Source organism: Stylophora pistillata, chromosome 4, assembly GCF_964205215.1.
Source record: "Stylophora pistillata chromosome 4, jaStyPist1.2, whole genome shotgun sequence".
In the NCBI taxonomy this organism is placed as follows: Eukaryota; Metazoa; Cnidaria; class Anthozoa; order Scleractinia; family Pocilloporidae; genus Stylophora; species Stylophora pistillata.
The window spans coordinates 40,696,236-40,715,951 of record NC_142522.1 but is presented as its reverse complement, the minus strand read 5'-3'; the positions used below and the strand labels follow the sequence as shown (position 1 = coordinate 40,715,951).

Genomic DNA, 19,716 nt, shown 5'->3' with positions numbered 1-19,716 from the left:
AAAGTCAGAGAAGCACATAGAAGAATAGTGCTTATAAATCACCCTGACAGAGGTACATAGAAAAATTATATACTACTGAGATGTAATCAACCAAAAACACAAACATTACTTTGTAGAATTTGAGTGGAAGTGGGATTTGATGTCAAAGTTTGATACATTTTAAATTTTATTTTTGATGGGGCATCATAGGAAACTGAGAATACAAGAAAAGTTTGCAAACTACTAATTTTGCAAACCTCAGTGTAAAATTTAATTGAAGTAGACTTAATTGATTAAATACTGATTCATAAGTTATCTTGTAGGAGGCTCCCCTTACCTTGCTGCTAAAATAAATGAAGCAAAAGATCTCCTTGATGGAAATGGCAAATGATACTAACAGCTTCAAATGGCAGAGTAAAAAATTTTCAAGTAAAGCTGGAAAAGATGACCAAGGGTAGTGCTACAAGAAAATCTTCAATCAAAACTTCGTGGAATATTCCAAATGACAGACTGTAGGAGATAACAGACAGAAACAAATGTAAATCTGCAGAACTTTAGCATTGTCAAGCATTCCTGGTGGGTCAATCTTGAACTGAGCTCCAACAACAGAATTAAAACTTGTGGACAAGAATCCCACAGAGTGCTAGACTTCATTGTTACATCAAGAACAAAACTTTCTGTATGTCTTCTCTGTTGTCCAGCAAATATGGCATTGCAACAATAAGTTTTTGAGGAAATTGAGAATTTCACTTAGGAGCGGTGAAACAGAGACAAGAGAGCACTAAGCATAATTACTTTGCAAACTACACATTGTATTGTAAATAAAGGTTTTATTCAGGTATCACATTTACTGGTCATATTTTGTCAACACCTCTTTGTAATTTTATTGTTTCCTCATTAAATACAAGGAATGCAGTATAATAAGGTATTGTTTATTTCCAGTCAAGTTCAAAGTTAAATAATAAATTTAAACCATTTTCCCTCTGATTTATTGAAATAAATAGTCACTGATAGATAATGATGAATACCACTAATTTGTAAATAATTTCAACAGAATATAAAATTATAGTCTGTGCCAGCCACATTGGAATTACAGTAAGTAAAATAAGGGAGGCATTGTATTTTAGTTCAAGAATAAATATCAAAACGACAAGTTAGAGCACTGAGATTTATTCATTTAAAAGTTTCTATTTGTTTTTGACTTCCATGACTTTTTTTTTATAATTTTTTGGTCTTGATTTTTATTTGTTATTTTCTGCTTCATGTCAATTAAAAACAATGTTTGGCACACCACACTAGTGTTAATTCACCTTTTTAATCTTATACCTTCGAATTACTGCATCACATGTTTAAGCACATTCTATAATCATGTGCTGGCAACTCCAGTTGCAAAAAATTAACTTTAAATCTAAGCTTGCAACCATCCAAGACATCACTTGTTCTATGAACAACTTCCAAGATGCATCCACAGACTTGAGCACGACAAGTTTTGGAGACTATTGCAGCAGAACATCATTCACGCCTCAGCCACTCTGGCTGTTCTTGTAGTTGACGTTGACTGACCTCCGAGTCTTCAGCTTCTGAGAGAGAAAGTCAAAAAGGGCTAATTCATAATATGATCGCTGCTGGCACAGGTGCAATGTGCGGTAGTTCGAAGAGGAGAAGGGTTACAAAAGACTGCAGAAATTAAAAGTTCAACGATGCTGCTCAATTTTTGGCTGAAAGCTCCTTGATTGTTCACAATCTTTTGTTTCTTGTCGCAACCATTGAATGAAGTCATGGATTAATTCCAGTACAGAGTTAATTTGACATGATAGAATGCTTTGTTGTGCACAGTTAGGTCCAAAGAAACTAATAAAAACTGAAAACAAAGAAATATTACTGAGTCTCCAAACCACTCATCTTTCACAACTCAGTTCGGTGTGGAAGCTCGCAGTGCAGCCAGGTTCCTCATTTAGCCACAAGAAGTCTTTGTTCTAGCCTAAGTTTTGTCAAGGCTCATGGCCAAACTTTGTGCACAGGTTAGCTTGACTATTTACCTGATGATTGATATTCCACTGGGTAGAGGTGAAGTTTTCTCAGAACGTTTGCTATATTCTCAACTTCGTTTTTCCTTTCAGCACCAACCCAAGCCTTGTTTTGATTGCAATACTCCAGAAGTCTGAAATATATATACATAAAATGAACACATCTTTCTTGCAAACCAGTGGATTGCAGGGCAGCGGGCGGTAGAGGAAGGCTGTTCTTCACCATTACCTAAAAGGAGTGCCTGATGACTGATAGACTGCCTAGCTGACTGACTAGTTATTTAGAGTTGCTTGACCATGATTCTTGTTCTGGGGTTACTACACGTCAATAGCATTTCATAAAATTGAATGCATCATTGTTCCTTAGTTGAAACAAACTTGCCACTAACCTTGTCCAGTTTTCATCCATACAAAGCATATCTGGGTTTCCTATCACAATCAAGAGAGCCTGGGCACGAGTTACGGCCACGTTGAATCGCTGAAAGGGACATTGCTCATCAGTACTTATTCGATATTGGAGGCTAAACGATAAAATCGCGAGCGATAAACATGTTAGATCGCTATCGATACCTTCGGGTTGTCTAAGAATCCAAGGCGAAATTCTTTGTCCATGTCAAGGTAATCTTTGTTGGTGCTCCTTACAGTTGACAAGATGATCACTCTACGTTCTTGTCCCTGGAATTCTTCCACGCTGCCAACTTTAATTCCTGACCCGAGTCGTCTCTTTTCAATCATCTTCTGAATCTTTTGCACCTAAGCAAGAGAATTTTAGATTGCTTTAGGAAAAAATGTATCCTATGCCCCTATGCCGACAAGAAGAGGAAAGTTACATTTTTGTAAACTAAAACTTTTTAAAACGCAAGTGTTCAAGCTGATTGGCTCGGTAAATTTTGGTGACGGCAAGAATTAAATCATGCTGACATTGTCCTTGAAATATCCCATTCAACGAATTGTTACGTTGAACGACGCCCATCTGTTGCGATGACGACGCGGTCTTTAGAACCGCAAGAGGGATATGGCGAATACCAAACGGTTTCTTCTCGCTCCAAAAAAGCCGTAGTCATGAACAAAATGCGGCCTTTGTACCACAGTTTACCTACCTGTTTCTTGTACGGCGAAATGATTCCAACCATCTCAGGTTTAAGGTGCATAAGCCTTTTGCTTCTCTCTTTGTCGTCCAAAAGTTTCTTCAGGTAAAATTCCACGGTTTCCACCTCAGTTACGTTAAAGAACGAAGGGCTGTTCTCTTCTCGTTCGTCTTTGCCATACACCGCGTGGAAGATCATTGGAAATTGCTTATTCGGCAGCTCCTCCCAATTGAGCATAATGTTTCTGTAATGAGTTTCAAAAGTTGCCATTTTTCTTACAACTCCTAACTAAGAGATGCTAAGTTAGTTGGTCGGCCTGTTCACTCCGCCGCCGGCCATTCTGCCTGCCTGTCCACTTATCATTCCTTCAGTCAGCTGGTCTGTTGGTCCATCAGTCGATCTGTCTGTCTGTCGACATTCGGTCTGATCATATACGGGAGAGACTGTGATCCAGCAAGGAAATGTGTCATAGTGGTCGGTTGGGTATGGAAAAGTATCATAGTGGCCGGTTGGGTATGGAAATGTATCATAGTGGTCGGTTGGGTATGGAAATGTATCATAGTGGCCGGTTGGGTATGGAAATGTATCATAGTGGTCGGTTGGGTATGGAAATGTATCATAGAGATCGGTGGGGTTATATTAGAAGAAGTGTAGTGTTTTTTAACTATTTCGTTACCTATCTCACCTAAAATCCCCAGCGCATTCATTTAATTCATCGTCATAAAACAGTTTCTTGGGAATCTCGATGATGTCTCGGTGGGAACGGTAATTGTTGACCAGTTTTGTCAAAAGATTCGGATCGTAGTTTGGTTCTCGCCAGTACGTGTTGCACGACGTCATCAACCGCTCCAAGAGGGAAATGCCTGAAAATGAAATAGGTAGGTTTTATTGTAACCGAATGTTAATGTGGATTTCGAGAAGTTGGGGCCATTAACAGAACGCTAGGAAAGCTTGCCAAACTCTCCTAGTCAAAAATGCCGGTCTTCAGCAAAGGAGACGGAAAATCACTCTAGCCGTTTTTTTCTCTACAAGCATTGGAAAAAAGACAGCAAATTGATACAGAGATACACAAGACCTACAGAATAGCGAAGAGTCATCACCATAAACAATTAAGCCATTGCGAGAATAAACGAAACAAGGCACGACAATAACATGCTCAGCTTCTGGAAATAACTGTGAATTTGGTTATGTGCCGATCTGTGTACCATAAAAAGATGATTCAACGATTTGTCGTATAATACTAATCGCCACGCTTGTTTGGTGCTCATTTTGAAATTAGAGATTTACATGACACTTTCACATCTTCTCCGCACAAAGCTGATGGAGCATGCGACCGCGACATCGAAAGGTCTGAGGTTCATAGTAATCCTCTTTGAGTTAGGTGTATTTAGTACCCACCGAGGCCATTTTCTTGTGTTGTTTTGCACCTAAGGATTGGTCCTAACTGCTTAGGGTCTCCCGCAAGCACCAGCTGACCGCCCCTGGGGTTATCAGGGTCCAGAAGGTCCGCCACAGGGATGATACACTCAGGTTCTGTTGCATGCCCTGCCTCGTCTATGAAAATGTGTGTAAAATGCTGCCGCGGGAATAATGCAGAAACCAGCCTGGAAATTCATGAAGGAATATGGTTACTGCTTAACCTATGCGTAACACTCCCTTCTAGTTTCTCTTGGTCTAATTCGTAACTACGACCAATTAATGAAAATATCGCTACTTTATCTCACTCCAAAATAAATAAATCAATAAATGAATAAGACGCTTTGCAGAAATAAAATCCCTGGAGTAACATAGGGCATCAGAGAACGCAACTTTCTTCACTCTTATCTTCTAGTGATTCGTCTCTAGGCTCTTTGGAGTGCTTACCTTCCTGCGGTTACCAAAGTAGAAACAATTATGCGATAGTTCTCCGTCAATTCCTCCTTTGAGGGATAATACACTTCACGTGTGACTCGATCAAAATTTACCACTTGAGCGTCCTGCAAATTACCATACCTTGCATAAATTTAGGCGAACCATAAAGTCAAAATGTGAAGTGTGGGTCACCCTTTGGAGAAATCGGTAACGTGAAATAACTTTTAAAACTTAAAAGAGCTTCACTCAAAAATTGCAAATGGCAACGGGGTTCAGTAAAATCAAACCATCTAACTGAAGGTAGTAAAGTTTATCTCGAGTCGATGGTAAGCGTTTGAACGTTTATTTGCAATCATCGTGTTCTTCTTTACTAACTTACTGACCTACTAAGGATCAGCGAAAAAAGAGGTTAATTTTTAAAAGCCATTTTCGGTATTCAAACAGAATTGAGCAGAATTTATTGTCTTGTTATGTTTGAAGAACCTCACCTTGAGAGGTTGTGACACGAATTCCCAAGGTCTTGATGCAGCATACATCCTGAATAACTTCCCCTTATCGACGTGAGCCACTAAACGCTCGGCTAACAGATCAGCGGCACTGTTTTCAGGCGCACACGCCAGAATAACACTTGACTCAATTTGATTATGTACCTAAGTATGACAGTAACGACTGAAAATGAATCTCTGCTGGTTTCAGTGTATATGTACCGGCGGGTTTAGCATATAATGTCACGTCACCTCACAAAACCAAATCTACTTTTCAGCTCTTATCAAATGATAGAGAAAAAAACCTAGCCAACAGCGACGTAGTCTATACCTGTTTGATAGCTTCCACCAACGTCACAGTTTTTCCAGTTCCGGGGGGTCCAAACACGAGATAAGGAGCAGGGCGCGATGATCCTGACAAAATCTTCTGGACCGCCTGCTTTTGTTCATCGTTTAAGTTACGATCGTAAAAGGATCTGAGACAGAATTGGATGTAACGGACAGAAATGTCATTAAAGGAAACTAAGTTGGAAAGCAAATATACGTCCTACACTCAGTTTGTGAGTTACTGGGAAAGCTTGAGAAATCCCAAAGAATCGAACACGTTTAACTTAAAACCACGTTTACCCACGAATAGCGAGGAGAAAAAAGTGAATTTTTGTTGACTTTGTTGTCTACTTCCTGCCAAGTGCGTAAAATTCCTCTTGGGTGTTTTCAGTGGTACGCATTTGCAACAAACATGATTCTAAATATATCGATTAAAACGTACCTGTTGTCAACTCTTTTATCAATCTCAGCTCTGCAAACAAGACTTTCTCGTTGTGGAAAAAGGACTTGTCGCATTTCTTTCCTTTTCTCCGGCGCAATCCGCTCACATGCACGATGTTCCATTTGCACCGTCAGTCTGTTGAACGTGAACTGAATGTCGAACTTTTTCCCCTTTATGAACAGTATCCTGAGGAAAAAACTATCGATCATTGATGGAAAACACAAACTTTTTCTACAAAGGTTCTAGTAGTAATTGTTGTGTTTTACAATGTCCTTTCGCTAGAAGGAAATGGTAGTGTGCATTAATGAGAAGGACGAGATATGATATGATTTTGGTCAAAAAGAAATTGTTATTCCAAGGGAAGTGGAAATACACATATAAGAACAATTTAAAATAGTTGACCCTTAAACTGCCAAGAATGATTAAACTATAGCTTTACCTTACGTAAGTATTACTTTACACCAAGGGACGTACAGTGGTGGATCTAGGGGAGGGGTACAAGGGGCCCGCTTTCCCCCCCCCCCTCATTGAGTACAAAAATAAACCCAAAGGGAAGAAAAGCCGGCAGATGCACACACACTCACACACACACACACATAAAACCACCTCCCCCCTTTGTAAGGGGGGGTGGGGGGTCCGCCACTGACGTGTACACCGCAACAGGGTTTTTGTTAACCGGAGGAGTCGTTGAAAGAAAAGGAACATTTTTCCTATCTTTATCGTATAGGGGAGGTGGCGCTAAGGAACAAGGAAATTTTGGCACTCCTTCACCTTTCGAATTTTAAAAGAACACATTTGAGCTGAAATATTTAAAATAGAGCTACTTACTGTGACCTGTCAAATCCAAGTTTGACGTTCAGCAGTTGAACTTTATGAACAATTCCTTCGTACCGATGTTGGCGCACACCATGTTCGTATGCATAGATTCTATCTCCACGCAATACCGAAGGACGGTTTTCAGCAAGGCCTGGTACCTAATGTTAAACATTTTAGCCATGGCTTGAAGTAAGCAATCAGCAACAAGTCAACAGCCTTCCATCGTGGACTTCAAACAACCATGGCAATCTTTAACGTAAATTCAGCAGGGTTAAAGATTCATGATAAGCTAAAAACTTACCTCCAAAATAAGGAACCTTCCGTCAGTGCTATCCTCTTCCATTTCTACCTCTTTCATATCGTAGAACCTGATGTCGTTTTTCATTTGAATTTCTTCTAACTGAAGAAGCAGACGAAACCTGTCCTTGTAGCTGTCAAAAGTTAGTGGTTTCTCTAGCTGTTCCCTGGGGTTCAAGGAGAAGTAATGCTGAGCAATTCAAGAACAGATGTAAAAAAAGGGATGAATGAATGAATAAATGAAAAATGGAAGTGCGCGACTTCTCTGTTCAAAGCAGTTTTGTTTTCGAAAGGCACTCACTGAAGCATACGCTCAATTAAAGTGATTTCCAAATTACTTTGATTGGCAAAGATTTCCACCAATTTAAGAATAATAATTAAGATTCGCAAGGGAAATACACGCTATTGCATTTCAGGTGTCTTTTTCTAGGTGTCTAGAAAGTACTGGAGTTGTGAAAAAATCATCCCTATAGTAAGAAAGGAAGAAATGCCCAAGTTATTTTAATTCAGCGTCACTTACAAGCACACGCTTTAAAACTGTTAAAATTCTAAAAGAATGTTTATACATGTGAAGGTGTAGTCTGATCGTCCGGGTGAGTGTAGTCCTGAGAAGGACTGTTGTCAGTGGTAGTGACTGACGTTTCGACAATCTGTGCAGAAGTCATCATCAGAGTCAAGTGAATGAACATTCTACTATGACTTCCGCACAGGTTGTCGAAACGTCAGTCACTACCATCGACAACAGTCCTTCTCAGGAATACACTCACCCGGACGATCACACTACACTTTCACACGTTACCCCCGGGTTCAAGCCATTTACTGCAATATTTAGACACTTAATTATTTATTACTGATTGACTTCCACCATTTTTCTATTTGCATTATCTGTGACTACGTCGTTGGGGTTAGGGTTTACCTGATTCCCTTTCGATTCTGCTGAGCAATGACAGTGGGAGGGACTTCATAGCGCTCCAATCTCTCCATTCTTAAGCCATCTCGCCTTAGCCTAAAATACAAAAAAAACACCAGTTTGTAAAGTTGGGATTCAAAAGCCTCAAATGTAAACTTTGAGTACCTTTTAAGTGCAATGCTAATTCATTGCTATTCAGTTCAGTTTAGTTCAGTTTAATACTAACAATGGCCCTGAGAGCTTCGTGGAAAGACCAGATTGACAATGAAATTCACGGGAGATATTCCACCGATATCTTTGAGTGCGATTTTCTATCAGTGCAACATTGAGTATGGTCCGAGCTGCTCTGCAGTAACACCCAGTATAGATAAAGGACTGAGGTTGGATAAATCAGTATCATTATTATTTTGTGGAATACAACCCATGGGGAGAGATCAAAGGATCGCCTTGTGACATCAGTTGGAAGGTGACATTGCCCGACCTAGAGAAATTTCAATTAAGCTCAGTCATTGTTGAGGGTGCCCATTAGCGGATTATTTAGAGAGCTTTTTAACAACAAGTAAGAACAAGAACGGTTCACTTACGGTGGTAGTGCCAAGCCCCTCGTAGTTTTGACATCCCATGGAACCTTCTGGGCTTTGGATGGAGTCCGATACCGTGTAGTCGGCCTAAGCTCCTCAAACAGGTCGCTAATAATCTGCACAGCTAAAAACCTCAAGATGTGAAATTCTGAACCGTTCTCTTTTTTGAATGTGAGCACAACTGGTACATACGAGTAGCCATACTCGCGTCGATTTTTGCAACCTATAGAAAATGTACTTCTCTTTCCTACAAAAAGAGGATCAACATACGTATCACGTAAGCATGGGGCTTCTTTATCAATTTAACAATTATTCCACGAGCGCGTGTTGGATAGACAGACAGACATCTATATTCATACAGGATAGCCCCTTCAGTGTAGTAAACACTGGTATCAACGGGGGTCCTGTTACCCACCCATCCCACCCCAGGGGAGGACATCCATCACACAGTAATCTCGTGCGTGGGAAATTAACGTCTCCTGCCCCTAACCCTGCAGGAGACGGGACCTCCATTTATTCGTCCCTATCCGAGAAGACTAGAATATCTAACCATTTCTTGATGTTAAAGAAAGGAAGCATATTCTTCTCAGTTAATTTTAAGACCCTGAGTGTTGGTCCGGCCGGTATTGAACTTTCGACCTCCCGCACAGCAGTCCGGCGCTCTCCCAATTGAGCTAACCAGGCGGCGGTTGAATATGACATGATAGATAGCCAATGAGGCGCGTAGCGCCGAGTTGGCTATAATCATCTCATATCCAACAAGCGCGAGTGGAATAATTGTTTTTTAAAACCGTTAAATTAAATTATTACATTTATTAAATTTTTAGCTCCCTGTTAATTTTAAGCTGACACATACGCTTGCCATATTGTAGATTATGGTATCTTGGCTGATATACCATAATGGCTAAGCCAATAAAAAGTCTTGAATTGCATTATCCAATGATCTAGTTTTTAATAAAATACATTACTCAGTCAATACGCCCGTTGGTTTACGTCAGCCATTTGCTATCAGTGACAATTGTTATTAGTTAAGGCTAAACGCGTCAGAATTTATCCATCGATTCCCTGACAAGATCGCGAACCAGAAGACATAAAAAGAAATCTGGCTATAAGGATATGAAGCTGATGGTCAAGAAAAGAAAAGTATCCTAAATACAAGTTCAGTAAGTGTTATATCACAATGTGATACTTTATTCCAACCAATCAGGGTGCGTGAATCATTCTCATTTGTGAACCGGGAATAGTTCGTGGCAATAAAAAAAGCCAAGTTTAACTACGGTTGCATAAGGGTAAGAACTGTAAAATAATTGAAAAGAGAATACATCATAATCATGACCAAGAGAAAATTGCCTTGAACTTAAGTTATGATATAGAAAAAATCATGTAACACATACAATAAGTCAGACATAGTTCAAAGTGAACCAAACTGTTACCTGCGTAAAGATGTCCTCGATCTGGTCCAATTGCTGATATGTCAGAGTAATCAAAGAAATTCACTTTCCATAAAAGAGTTATGTCCTTCAGTTTAACTTCCTCGGTGCCTGTATTATCCACAACTAAATTTATTCTTCCTCTCTCTCCCTTTCCAACATTTAACTCAATGACGCCATTTTCGTCACCTGGAGGCTCGGAGGTAACCATTATTCCATTTTTATCCAATACAAGGGCGGGCCTGTTTTATTGAAAAAAAAAAAAATTCTTAGTTTTAGAGAGCAAACACAATTGTTTTGGTAATAATGTTGACACTTGGTGAAGAGTGCTTGAGTTCTATGAGATTCCGAATAAATTTCACGTTATACTGCATCGCTTTTACACGCATTATTAACTCAAAGTGACCTTGTTCGCTATTTACTGTACAGATTTTCTCAGTTGATGCGCGCTGCCACTTCATACGGCATTCTAGATCTTGGGAGCGACGATTAAAAATTGAAACCTGTGAATATCACATCAAGAAAAAAAATTAGGGGAGATCAGCTCTTGCTCTCTAAATTAAGATACTAGTTGAAAGGAAAGTGACTTCGTCTTTAGTGTGGTTGACATGAGTTATCATCTTCAGAGGATTTGTTTTGAACTGTCCGTCAAACGCCGAAATACCGACCCTGCATAGCATTACAGAGCGAGAATGGGGCGAGAGAGGTCACACAAATGGCTCTCACGTGGGTGATTTTTCGCTATAGCTTGTGCCAGTCAGAATCACTCGCATTCAGATCACAAATTTTCTTAATCGATTGTAGAAGTAAGGATAGTAAACGTTTCAACAATCTCTCTACTCACTTCTCTACTGATTCTCGAATATTCTTCAAGACATTCTGTTGACGGTGACTGACCGTTTCTAAATGATTTGCAAGGGCTGCAATATCCTGAAAACTTCTCTTGCAAATCTTGCAACGAGGGTTCCTCCTGTACATTTCTCCTTCCTCGTCAGAACTCGACTCCTCAGGAACGTCAAGGGAGAGCATTCGAAGCGCTGCTGCCTCCCCGCTACCAAAGATAACGAGGCCGTGGATTTCCTGACATTGGCGTAAGTGATATTTGAGTGTGTTAAGCACAGATGAGAAAGAAACTCCCGGTGTATTGTATTTACGACGATATCTTGATTCAAAGATGCTCTTCAAATCGGACCTCGGCATTTCATGTTTTAAACCATTTTCCCCCAAGAACTCAATAAATGTTGTCGCCACACTCTTAACATCATCCAAAGTTCGCCGGAACATCTTGAAACTCAAACCGTCTGCCAGAAAAAAAATAAAATATAGCTTTCATATCTAATAAGGTTAACTTTGTGGTACGTTTTGTGAAAAATATTCGTGAGCCACGACCAAAGTACTCAAGCTCACGCAACAATGGGAAAAAAGGCGTTAGAAGTACGAAACTGTCACCGACGATAATTTGAAAAGAAGTCGAGTCGAGTCGAAGATACACCCTCATATCCCTGGGGGATTCAAGAGCAACGAGGAGAGTGTTCTGCGATGTACGGAATGCCGATTTTGACGTCCAGACAACAGAAGGAACAATTCGATTCTGGATTTTAGATTTTATCAGCTTTTAATCGATTAGTAAGCGTAGTTTTGAAGATGGATTTATACTAAACAAAGGTTTAACAAAAATGAGCTGATCGTGAGGAGGCTCCCTATAAATAAGATTTCGTACTTCCACTTGAGATTCTGAAACATTTGATTTATTTCAATTATTCAATTGATGTTACGTAACGATCCTCGCATTTTTTAAAATCCCGCGAGCGAGCAAACACATCAAGTTAATTACCATGCCACTGAAAGAATTAAGACCCGTCGGTTTAAAAGGTTTCAACATTTGCTTGGACATGCATCAACACTTTGTTGCAACAAATGTTCGGTGCGTTTAAACAGGTCGCCCAACATTGTTGAAAACGTAAAAAGTGTCGAAAGCTTGTTGAAAGCGTGTTGAATCAAGTTTAAATGGGTTTAACATCGATTCAACTTTTCCTTTGTAAGGTCTTTGTGAAGCCTTTGATAGGCCTCCGAACAACTTGTTTTTGCGTCCAACACTACGAATTTCGTATTTTGAATAAAATATTTTCAATAAACTTTGAAAGTAGTAATACTTTGCCTTAAAAAAAAATTGAAATGTACCATCTGGAAGGAACATTTCCGGGAAATTTGCACGTCACGTAATCTCATCATACGTTCCAGTCGAATAAACAAACTTAGAAATATTTATTGAAATAAAACGAAAGAAGGAAGGAAATTTCGGAATTTAGGAAGGAATATTCTTTGTCGGTAAAGAAAAGAGCGGCTTCTTCTCACAATGGTCTTAGCTTTATCGTTGTTGAATGAGTCCAATTATATCTCGTGAGCTAGTTGTTCTTTAAAAGCTTTCGTAATATTGTTCCCCTGAACTCTAGTTTGAGAAATATTCTGATTTACGAAAGTATTTTACCCTAAACTCACCTCAAGTGTCACTTTCAAGTCGCCAAAGCGATATTTATACCAAAAAAAGGCAAGGAAAATAAATCTTCATCATCTTTCTCGATTATCGTCGCTCGCCGAAGTTCGTAGCCTCGATTTAGCGGAGAGAAGAGAGAGAGCCTTGGGCGAGATTTTCCATATGTGGAAGTGGGTCGGTATGCGTGGTTGCGGTGGGACTCTTTACGACTCGAATGGCTGCATAACGTATTCCTAGGCTCTGACCGGCCATATTTAGAGCACTCAAAGACCAATTGTCCCTTTTTGCAGTCGAACGATTTCCTCATGCGTTTAGTAGGCGTGGCATGACAATCGCCATTAACATGCTTCAAGAGAATATTATCTCTTGGATGCCAAGAGGATTTAAACAGTTTATTGAATGAATGAAAGAATGAATGAATGAATGAATAAATGAATGAATGAATGAATGAATGAATGAATGAATGAATGAATGAATGAATGAATGAATCAAGTCTATTGTTTACGTGAGGCATGGTTACTCAGATTTCCCGACCAGAGGCTCATTAATCTCTTGTTTGCTTATATTACGGAAAATCCCGAGGACGGTCTCGTAATATCCTTGATAGATGTTTTATCAACTGCAGGATTTCATTTTGGGGGTAGAGTCTCACTTTTGAGTGAATTTCAATCAATTAAATCGTTTCACATAGCGAATACGTAAATTATGTGGAGGACAATTCCTTCACATATGAATGAAAAAACTTACGGTTATTTTTTTGATGAGAAATAAGTAAACACACACTCAACGATCATGTTGAGTTAAAAAATGAGATTGGCCCACCATCTCGCGCTGTTGAACATTTATCACTTCCCGTCCTATGAACAATGCGTGTTTCGAAATCAGCTCGACGAGCTTTACGCCTGAAAAAAAACTTTTATGCAAATGAGCTGGCTGCACACTGAATGTGCAGGCAACTCATTTGCATAAGTAATTCAAGCCAAGGTTTAACACCCATCAGCAGCATGAGGTGTTAATTCGCTTAACACTCCTGGACATTTGATAATCACCACAAAAATGTAATTAAAGCTCCCCTCGACTGAAAAGAAAAAAAAAAAAAAAAAAACCCGCAACTTCCGATAATTACTTTTATTTAATCATTTTCCAAATATAACTCTAATTTGGTTGCACATTGCCCAGATGAAATAGTCAAGGGAAATTTCGTGAGAAACCTTTACGGACCTACTTCGAAATAGCCTGAAGAGCGGTTCACCATGCTTATTGTCCTTGTAGAAACAATGTCTTAGCGAAACAAACAGTAATTCGTTAACACAATGTCCAGAAATAGTCCAGGCCAAATGTCACTGCAATATTTAACAGGGACAATCACTTCCATGATCAACGGCCTATTTAAGGCTAACTCCGAAAAGTCCTTCTTTGAACAGTGCATATTTTAAACTTTAAATGTCCATAAACTGCGTTGATTAGAAAGCCAGAGGCGAATACACATCGCTTTCAACGGACAGTTTCCGTTCCGTCTACACACTCTATTCTTATCACAGGTAACCCAGGCTCACTGTTTGTGTGAAGTTCACATGGTTAAATAGAGAGAACATATGGGGCGAAGTTAAGCCTACCTTGTCTCTGTACTATGAAGGAAAGGTGAAGAAGAGCATTTTCTCGAAACTTCGTGTACATATTAAGGACAACAACAAATCGCCACATGGTAAGTTTATTGATTTTCATTTCCATTTTCAAGCAAATTTCCAGACCTAAACTTCGACCCATATGAGCGCACCTAAACCCCAAGTTTTTTTTCGCTTAACGAAATAAGCTAATTTTTGTGCAGTATTTCTGTGCAAAAATTTTTTAATTTGCTCAAATCTTTAATTTTCTGTGCCCAGTCAAAATACGGAAAATCGGTCGCCATCTTGCCCCACGACTGAGTTTAAAGAGGAATGGCTCTAGCGGGTAATGTGACGTCAAATCGAGAATACGAAAGTCTGCATTTCACACATTTTCACTCATTTGGGAAGGTTGTCGTCGATATTGTCCGAAATATGCCGATTAGGTGTGTTGTATGAGGAATGTATGAAGCGTGATACCCTCTTGCAAATTTCGCACGTTGCTACATCCTTCTACAACACACTTAGTCGGCATATTTTCGGACAATATTGACTACAACCTTCCCAACCGCAGTTCACACATATGATTCATATGTTTGTTGTTGTTTGATTTATCATCTACGGGTTTATATCGAATTAATTTGATGGCCTGCTCCCAGTTGGCTTGTTAGCTCAATTGGTAGAGCGCTGCACTAGTATCGCAGAGGTCAGTGGTTCGAATCCCGTACAGGCCTGAAATTTTTTTCAGGTCTGATTTTCACTATTGCTCAAATAGTGCTTTACTGCGAAGGATCGTTCTCATATACGTCTCATAACCGCAGTTCACACATATGTTTCATATGTTTGTTGTTGTTTGATTTATCATCTACGGGTTTATATCGAATTAATTTGATGGCCTGCTCCCAGTTGGCTTGTTAGCTCAATTGGTAGAGCGCTGCACTAGTATCGCAGAGGTCAGTGGTTCGAATCCCGCACAGGCCTGAAATTTTTTTCAGGTCTCATTTTCACTATTGCTCAAATAGTGCTTTACTTTACTATTGCTCAAATAGTGCTTTACTTTACTCTCATAACCGCAGTTCACACATATGTTTCATATGTTTGTTGTTGCTTCCCAAACAAGTTAAAAATGTGTGAAATGCAGACTTTCGTGTTCTCGATTTGACGTCACATTACCCGCTAGAGCCATTCCTCTTTAAACTCGGTCGTGGGGCAAGATGGCGGCCGATTTTCCGTATTTTGACTAGGCACAGAAAATTGAAGATTTGAGCAAATAAAAAAATTTTTGCACAGAAATACTCCAAAAACTACGCTTATTTCGTTAAGCGAGAAAAATATTTTGGGTTTAGGTGCACTTTATGCACGTGACACAAACAGTGAGCCTGGGTTACCTGTGTTCTTATTATGACCTTTTAAATGCAGCGATTTTGGAACGGCAGTACCAGTATATATACCGAAACGCAATCTTATATTTCGTAAGAAATTACATCTACGGATTTGCGCCCACAAACCACGCGGTAAAGCGTCGAGGAAACAGGCAGAAAAATATGCAAAGCGAGAAATATTTTACGCGTGACATAACTATTTTGAAATGGGGTTATGTCACGCATAAATATGTTTAGGTTACGCATAGAGTAACGTTCAGGTTACGACTATTTTCCTTCTACATTGATAAGCTATACCTCAACACATTCATGATCCCTAATCAATGCACCATGCTGTTTGGCTATTTCTCCGTCTACTGTGGAAGGAAAAGTAACTCACCGGTGTACACTACCCAGGAGGGTATAGAAAAGATTAAAAGTAACCATCAGGTATACACTACCCAAGAGGGTATAGAAAGGATTAAAAGTAACCCTCAGGTATACACTACCCAAGAGGGTATAGATGAAATTAAAAATAACCCTCAGGTACATGTATACAATACCCAAACCCAAGGACCATTCAATACTTTTTCAATAACACTGCTGTTGGTGCAATACTCATTTAAAGAAGAGGGCGGAGACAAAGCTGCTAAAGGAGGATAGTAAGACAGAAACTAACTTATATAACCATTATTCTTTCCAAATTCCCAAATCTTGGTATCAAGCTCGGCTATACTTGAATGAATTTTTGCAATTCCACGTGATCATTCGACTGTAGGCATTTCCCGCCAAATCTGTCTGGTATTTTACAGTCAAAAGAGATCTGATTTACCGTATCAACAACAGGAATAATAATTCAGTTGAGAACTCACAAATGCATCTGCTGGAAATTCTCGCTGTTGTTATGGAGAGTACGTTGTGTTACGTAGTTGCTAAAACTAAAATTGAAGAAGTTTCTAGAACGTTCAAGCCTGGTTCACATATAGTCGCAGACGATCGCAGACGATCGTAGGTAGATCGCACGATCGCTGAAACCACTCAACCGGATATCGCGAATCGCGTGTTCATACATGATCGCAGCCGATCGCAGCGATCATAGACGCCGAGGACTCTGAACTTTTAATAGGTGTTAACAGCTGTTTCTGTTGACTCTACTTAAACGGAGAATCGCTGCTAGGTCAAAGAAGAAACGTCGCTTCGGGATGCAGAAAGTCTTAAAGCGATTGAACAAACTATCGTATTTTCTAATTTGTTCCATAAACTGTTCCGCGTCAATTTCACCATCCTTCCATCTTGTCAAAACACACACACACACGTGTAAAAGTTGATAAACAACTGGTTGTCATGGTATCATGGCGCTTGCAGTGCCGCACGATCGAGCGCGATCGCCTGCGATCGTCTGCGATCATATGTGAACCAGGCTTTAGTCATGCTGACTCATTGAGAACTTTTAATGGAACTTTCTAGAATAAATGAATGAATGAATGAACTTTATTTAAGTGTCAGAGTATTTAGCTAAATCTAAGCTAATTGTGGACACTAAAAGAACATTCCAAATAAAAATAGAATAACAAATAGGAACATCACACGGAACTACTTTAAAACTTACAATCTTTTGTAAAGGTAAAAACGGTTTATAAAGAAATTCTAAAATGTAAACTATTCATTTATTTAAGTGTCACTTATTTCAACGATAATCTGATATTTAGCTGCATGTGCCCTCAATAAGAGAAGTCAAGTCTTTCTTTCTAATGTTCCGTCACAAAATTGTCCAGTGAGGGTTGCTGTCGATCAGTAGGGGATAGTCTGGACCAAAGATATTGGCCCAGATATCTAATAGAGTGTTTTCCGTATCTCACTGTTGAGTAGCGAGGTATATCGAAATCTGCATTTCTAAGGGAGAGCACTTTGTTTTTAAAATTGAAAAGTTCACCTATGTAGTCGGGGGCTAAGCCATTTCTAACTTTGTACATTAAGATCACAATCTCTTGAAGCCTCCTATTGTAGGGAGAGAGTAACTTTGCACGTCGTAGAAGGTCCTCGTAAGTATCCGTCCTACAGTTGCAAAATTACTCTTAGAGTGCGTTCTTGCAGCCTCTCTAATTTTCTCCTATCGGATTACTTACAAAAATGCCATACAGTTTGGCAATACGTCAACTGAGGAAGAATTGCTGTTAGATAAAGTTGAAGTTTGGTCTTGCTTGAGATTAGATTGCGTCATCTTGCTAGCACCCCTATTTTTTTACTCACTTTTTTGCAGATGTCTCTTATGTGTTCAGTAAAACTAAACTTATCATTTATATTTACTCCAAAAATTCTTAAATTAGCCGTTGGTTTGAGTTTTTGATTATCGATGTCAAGAATACATTCGTCCTTTGCTTCCTTGTCAACGTTTCGAAGCGTCATTACTAAAACTTGACACTTTTTCGGGTTTGCATGGAGGAGGTTTTCCCTATACCAATGTGATACATTTTCCGCTTCATTTGTGAGTTCAGAGATTATAGCTGTGACATTAGGTCCACTTTGATAGACCTGATTGTCATCAGCATACATGAACAGGTTACTGGTTCGTACGCTCAGAGGTAAGTCATTATTTTGCAAAATGTTCCACAGCAACGGGACCAAGCAGTGAACCTTGCGGGCAGCCCCTTAGCTGTTCTTTCCACGTGCTTGTCACTCCATTGATTTTGACGCAGTTCTTTCGCTCAATGAAGTAGGAACGCATTAGATCTAAGGACACGTCAGAGAATCCGCAGGCCTCAGGTTTCTTAGTAATGAGGGTATGATGTAGCGAGTCGAATGCTTTGCTCATGTCCGTTGATAAGACCGCTACACATTCCTTGTTATCCATTGCTTTTCTCCTGTCCTCCGTTACGCGGAGGAAAATGGTCCACGAGTAATTGATTGGACACGGAATCGTAGAATCCATTGGTTTTTATTCGATCTACTGAAAATAATACATAATTCCTGAGCGATCTAACAGCAAGCGATTCCTGACAGAGGGGGGTGAATAGGCTAACGGATCGGCGAATTCTGAGAATTATTTTGCCCGGATTTCGGATTTAGAGCAAAATTTTAACGGATTTGCGGATTCTGAAATTGCAACGGTTCGCAATTTCGTTAATTTTTTAGGTCCGGATTTTGGATTTTGCTTGTGAGGAAGTTCGGATTGTGGATCTGAACGATCGTCAGAAATGCGTTGTTTTCTGAGTATGTGTATTTTTTTTGTCACGGACGAGACTCTCTGCGTGTCTTCTCGGATAGGGACGAATAAATGGAGGTCCCGTCTCCTGCAGGGTTGGGGTAGGAGAAGTTAATTTCCCACAAACGAGATTACTGTGTGATGGATGTCCTCCCCTGGGGTGGGATGGGTGGGAAGGTGAGATCGATAGACTGAAGCGGCTGCCAGAGGCGCCTGATATGCTGACGTCTGTTCTCAACCTTACACTGCACCCGTAATTCAGCCTCTGGGCTGCAAGTGGTCAGACATAAACTATATTCATATTCCTATTCATATTCATATCACGCATCAGGGAAATAGTAACGCACTGGGACGTCTGCTGTGTTCGCGCCCTTATCCCCGGGGGGGGAGGGAGGACTCCCATATGAAACAGGCGGGGATGCTCTTCGTCTCCCTTAGGGGTGTAAATTTTGGATTTTGGTCTCGCTTAGGGTGTTCCAGGCAAGGCGCCAATATTTTAAGCCGCCAAGGTCTCGTTTAGGGTTCCGCGAAGAAATACAGAATTACGCGAAGAGAAACACAAGTAAAATTTTCTTTTTAACTTGTTTTTTTTACCGTATTACCTCAACATTAACTAGTTTTCTATTTTACCAAGTGCCAAAGAGACAATGCATGAACATGAGCGGTCTCTTTTAGGGGTCAAAATTTGCTTAAGCCACGCCCAGATGGTCTCTTTTAGGGGTTAATTTTAAAATTTCCGACGAGCATCCCCGTTTGTTTCATATGGAAGTTTCCCCCGGGCCTTATCCGTGACACTGTACCCTACCGATTGCAATTCGCTCG

General features: G+C 39.9%; 2 protein-coding genes across 3 annotated transcripts in view; one reads left to right on the top strand and one right to left on the bottom strand.

Annotated features, from left to right (window-relative positions):
- Positions 1–1,130, top strand: part of LOC111340561 (mitochondrial import inner membrane translocase subunit TIM14) — a 43,411-nt gene extending 42,281 nt beyond the window's left edge. The window contains exons 5-6 of one of the 2 annotated variants that reach the window (XM_088757316.1): positions 1–52; positions 303–1,130. The exon at positions 1–52 is cut by the window's left edge and continues 19 nt beyond it. In XM_088757316.1, the coding sequence (XP_088613442.1) occupies positions 1–52; positions 303–370 (120 nt within the window). In that variant the 3' untranslated portion in view covers positions 371–1,130. The remainder of the gene's footprint in view (positions 53–302) is intronic. The other variant, XM_088757317.1, reaches the window with a different exon arrangement.
- LOC111330060 (RNA helicase MOV-10-like) lies at positions 896–12,879 on the bottom strand. Its single transcript, XM_088757306.1, has 18 exons — positions 12,733–12,879; positions 11,078–11,534; positions 10,237–10,475; positions 8,807–9,050; positions 8,229–8,318; positions 7,317–7,479; positions 7,028–7,173; positions 6,200–6,385; positions 5,762–5,906; positions 5,434–5,595; positions 4,958–5,070; positions 4,493–4,698; positions 3,780–3,957; positions 3,107–3,338; positions 2,577–2,759; positions 2,396–2,484; positions 2,019–2,140; positions 896–1,559 (listed from the first exon to the last, which is right to left on the bottom strand). Exons 2-18 carry the CDS (start codon positions 11,515–11,517, stop codon positions 1,492–1,494), a joined length of 3,006 nt encoding a protein of 1,001 aa, XP_088613432.1. The 5' UTR covers positions 11,518–11,534; positions 12,733–12,879; the 3' UTR covers positions 896–1,491.
- Between the last annotated feature and the right edge of the window lie 6,837 nt (positions 12,880–19,716).

Coding starts and splice junctions, on each gene's coding strand:
- LOC111330060 (XM_088757306.1), bottom strand. CDS start 11,517: ATGTTCCGGCGAACTTTGGATGATGTTAAGAGTGTGGCGACAACATTT. Junction 5,071..5,433: donor TCGTGTCACAACCTCTCAAG/GTGAGGTTCTTC, acceptor GGTAATTTGCAG/GACGCTCAAGTGGTAAATTT. Junction 3,958..4,492: donor AACACAAGAAAATGGCCTCG/GTGGGTACTAAA, acceptor TTTCATTTTCAG/GCATTTCCCTCTTGGAGCGG.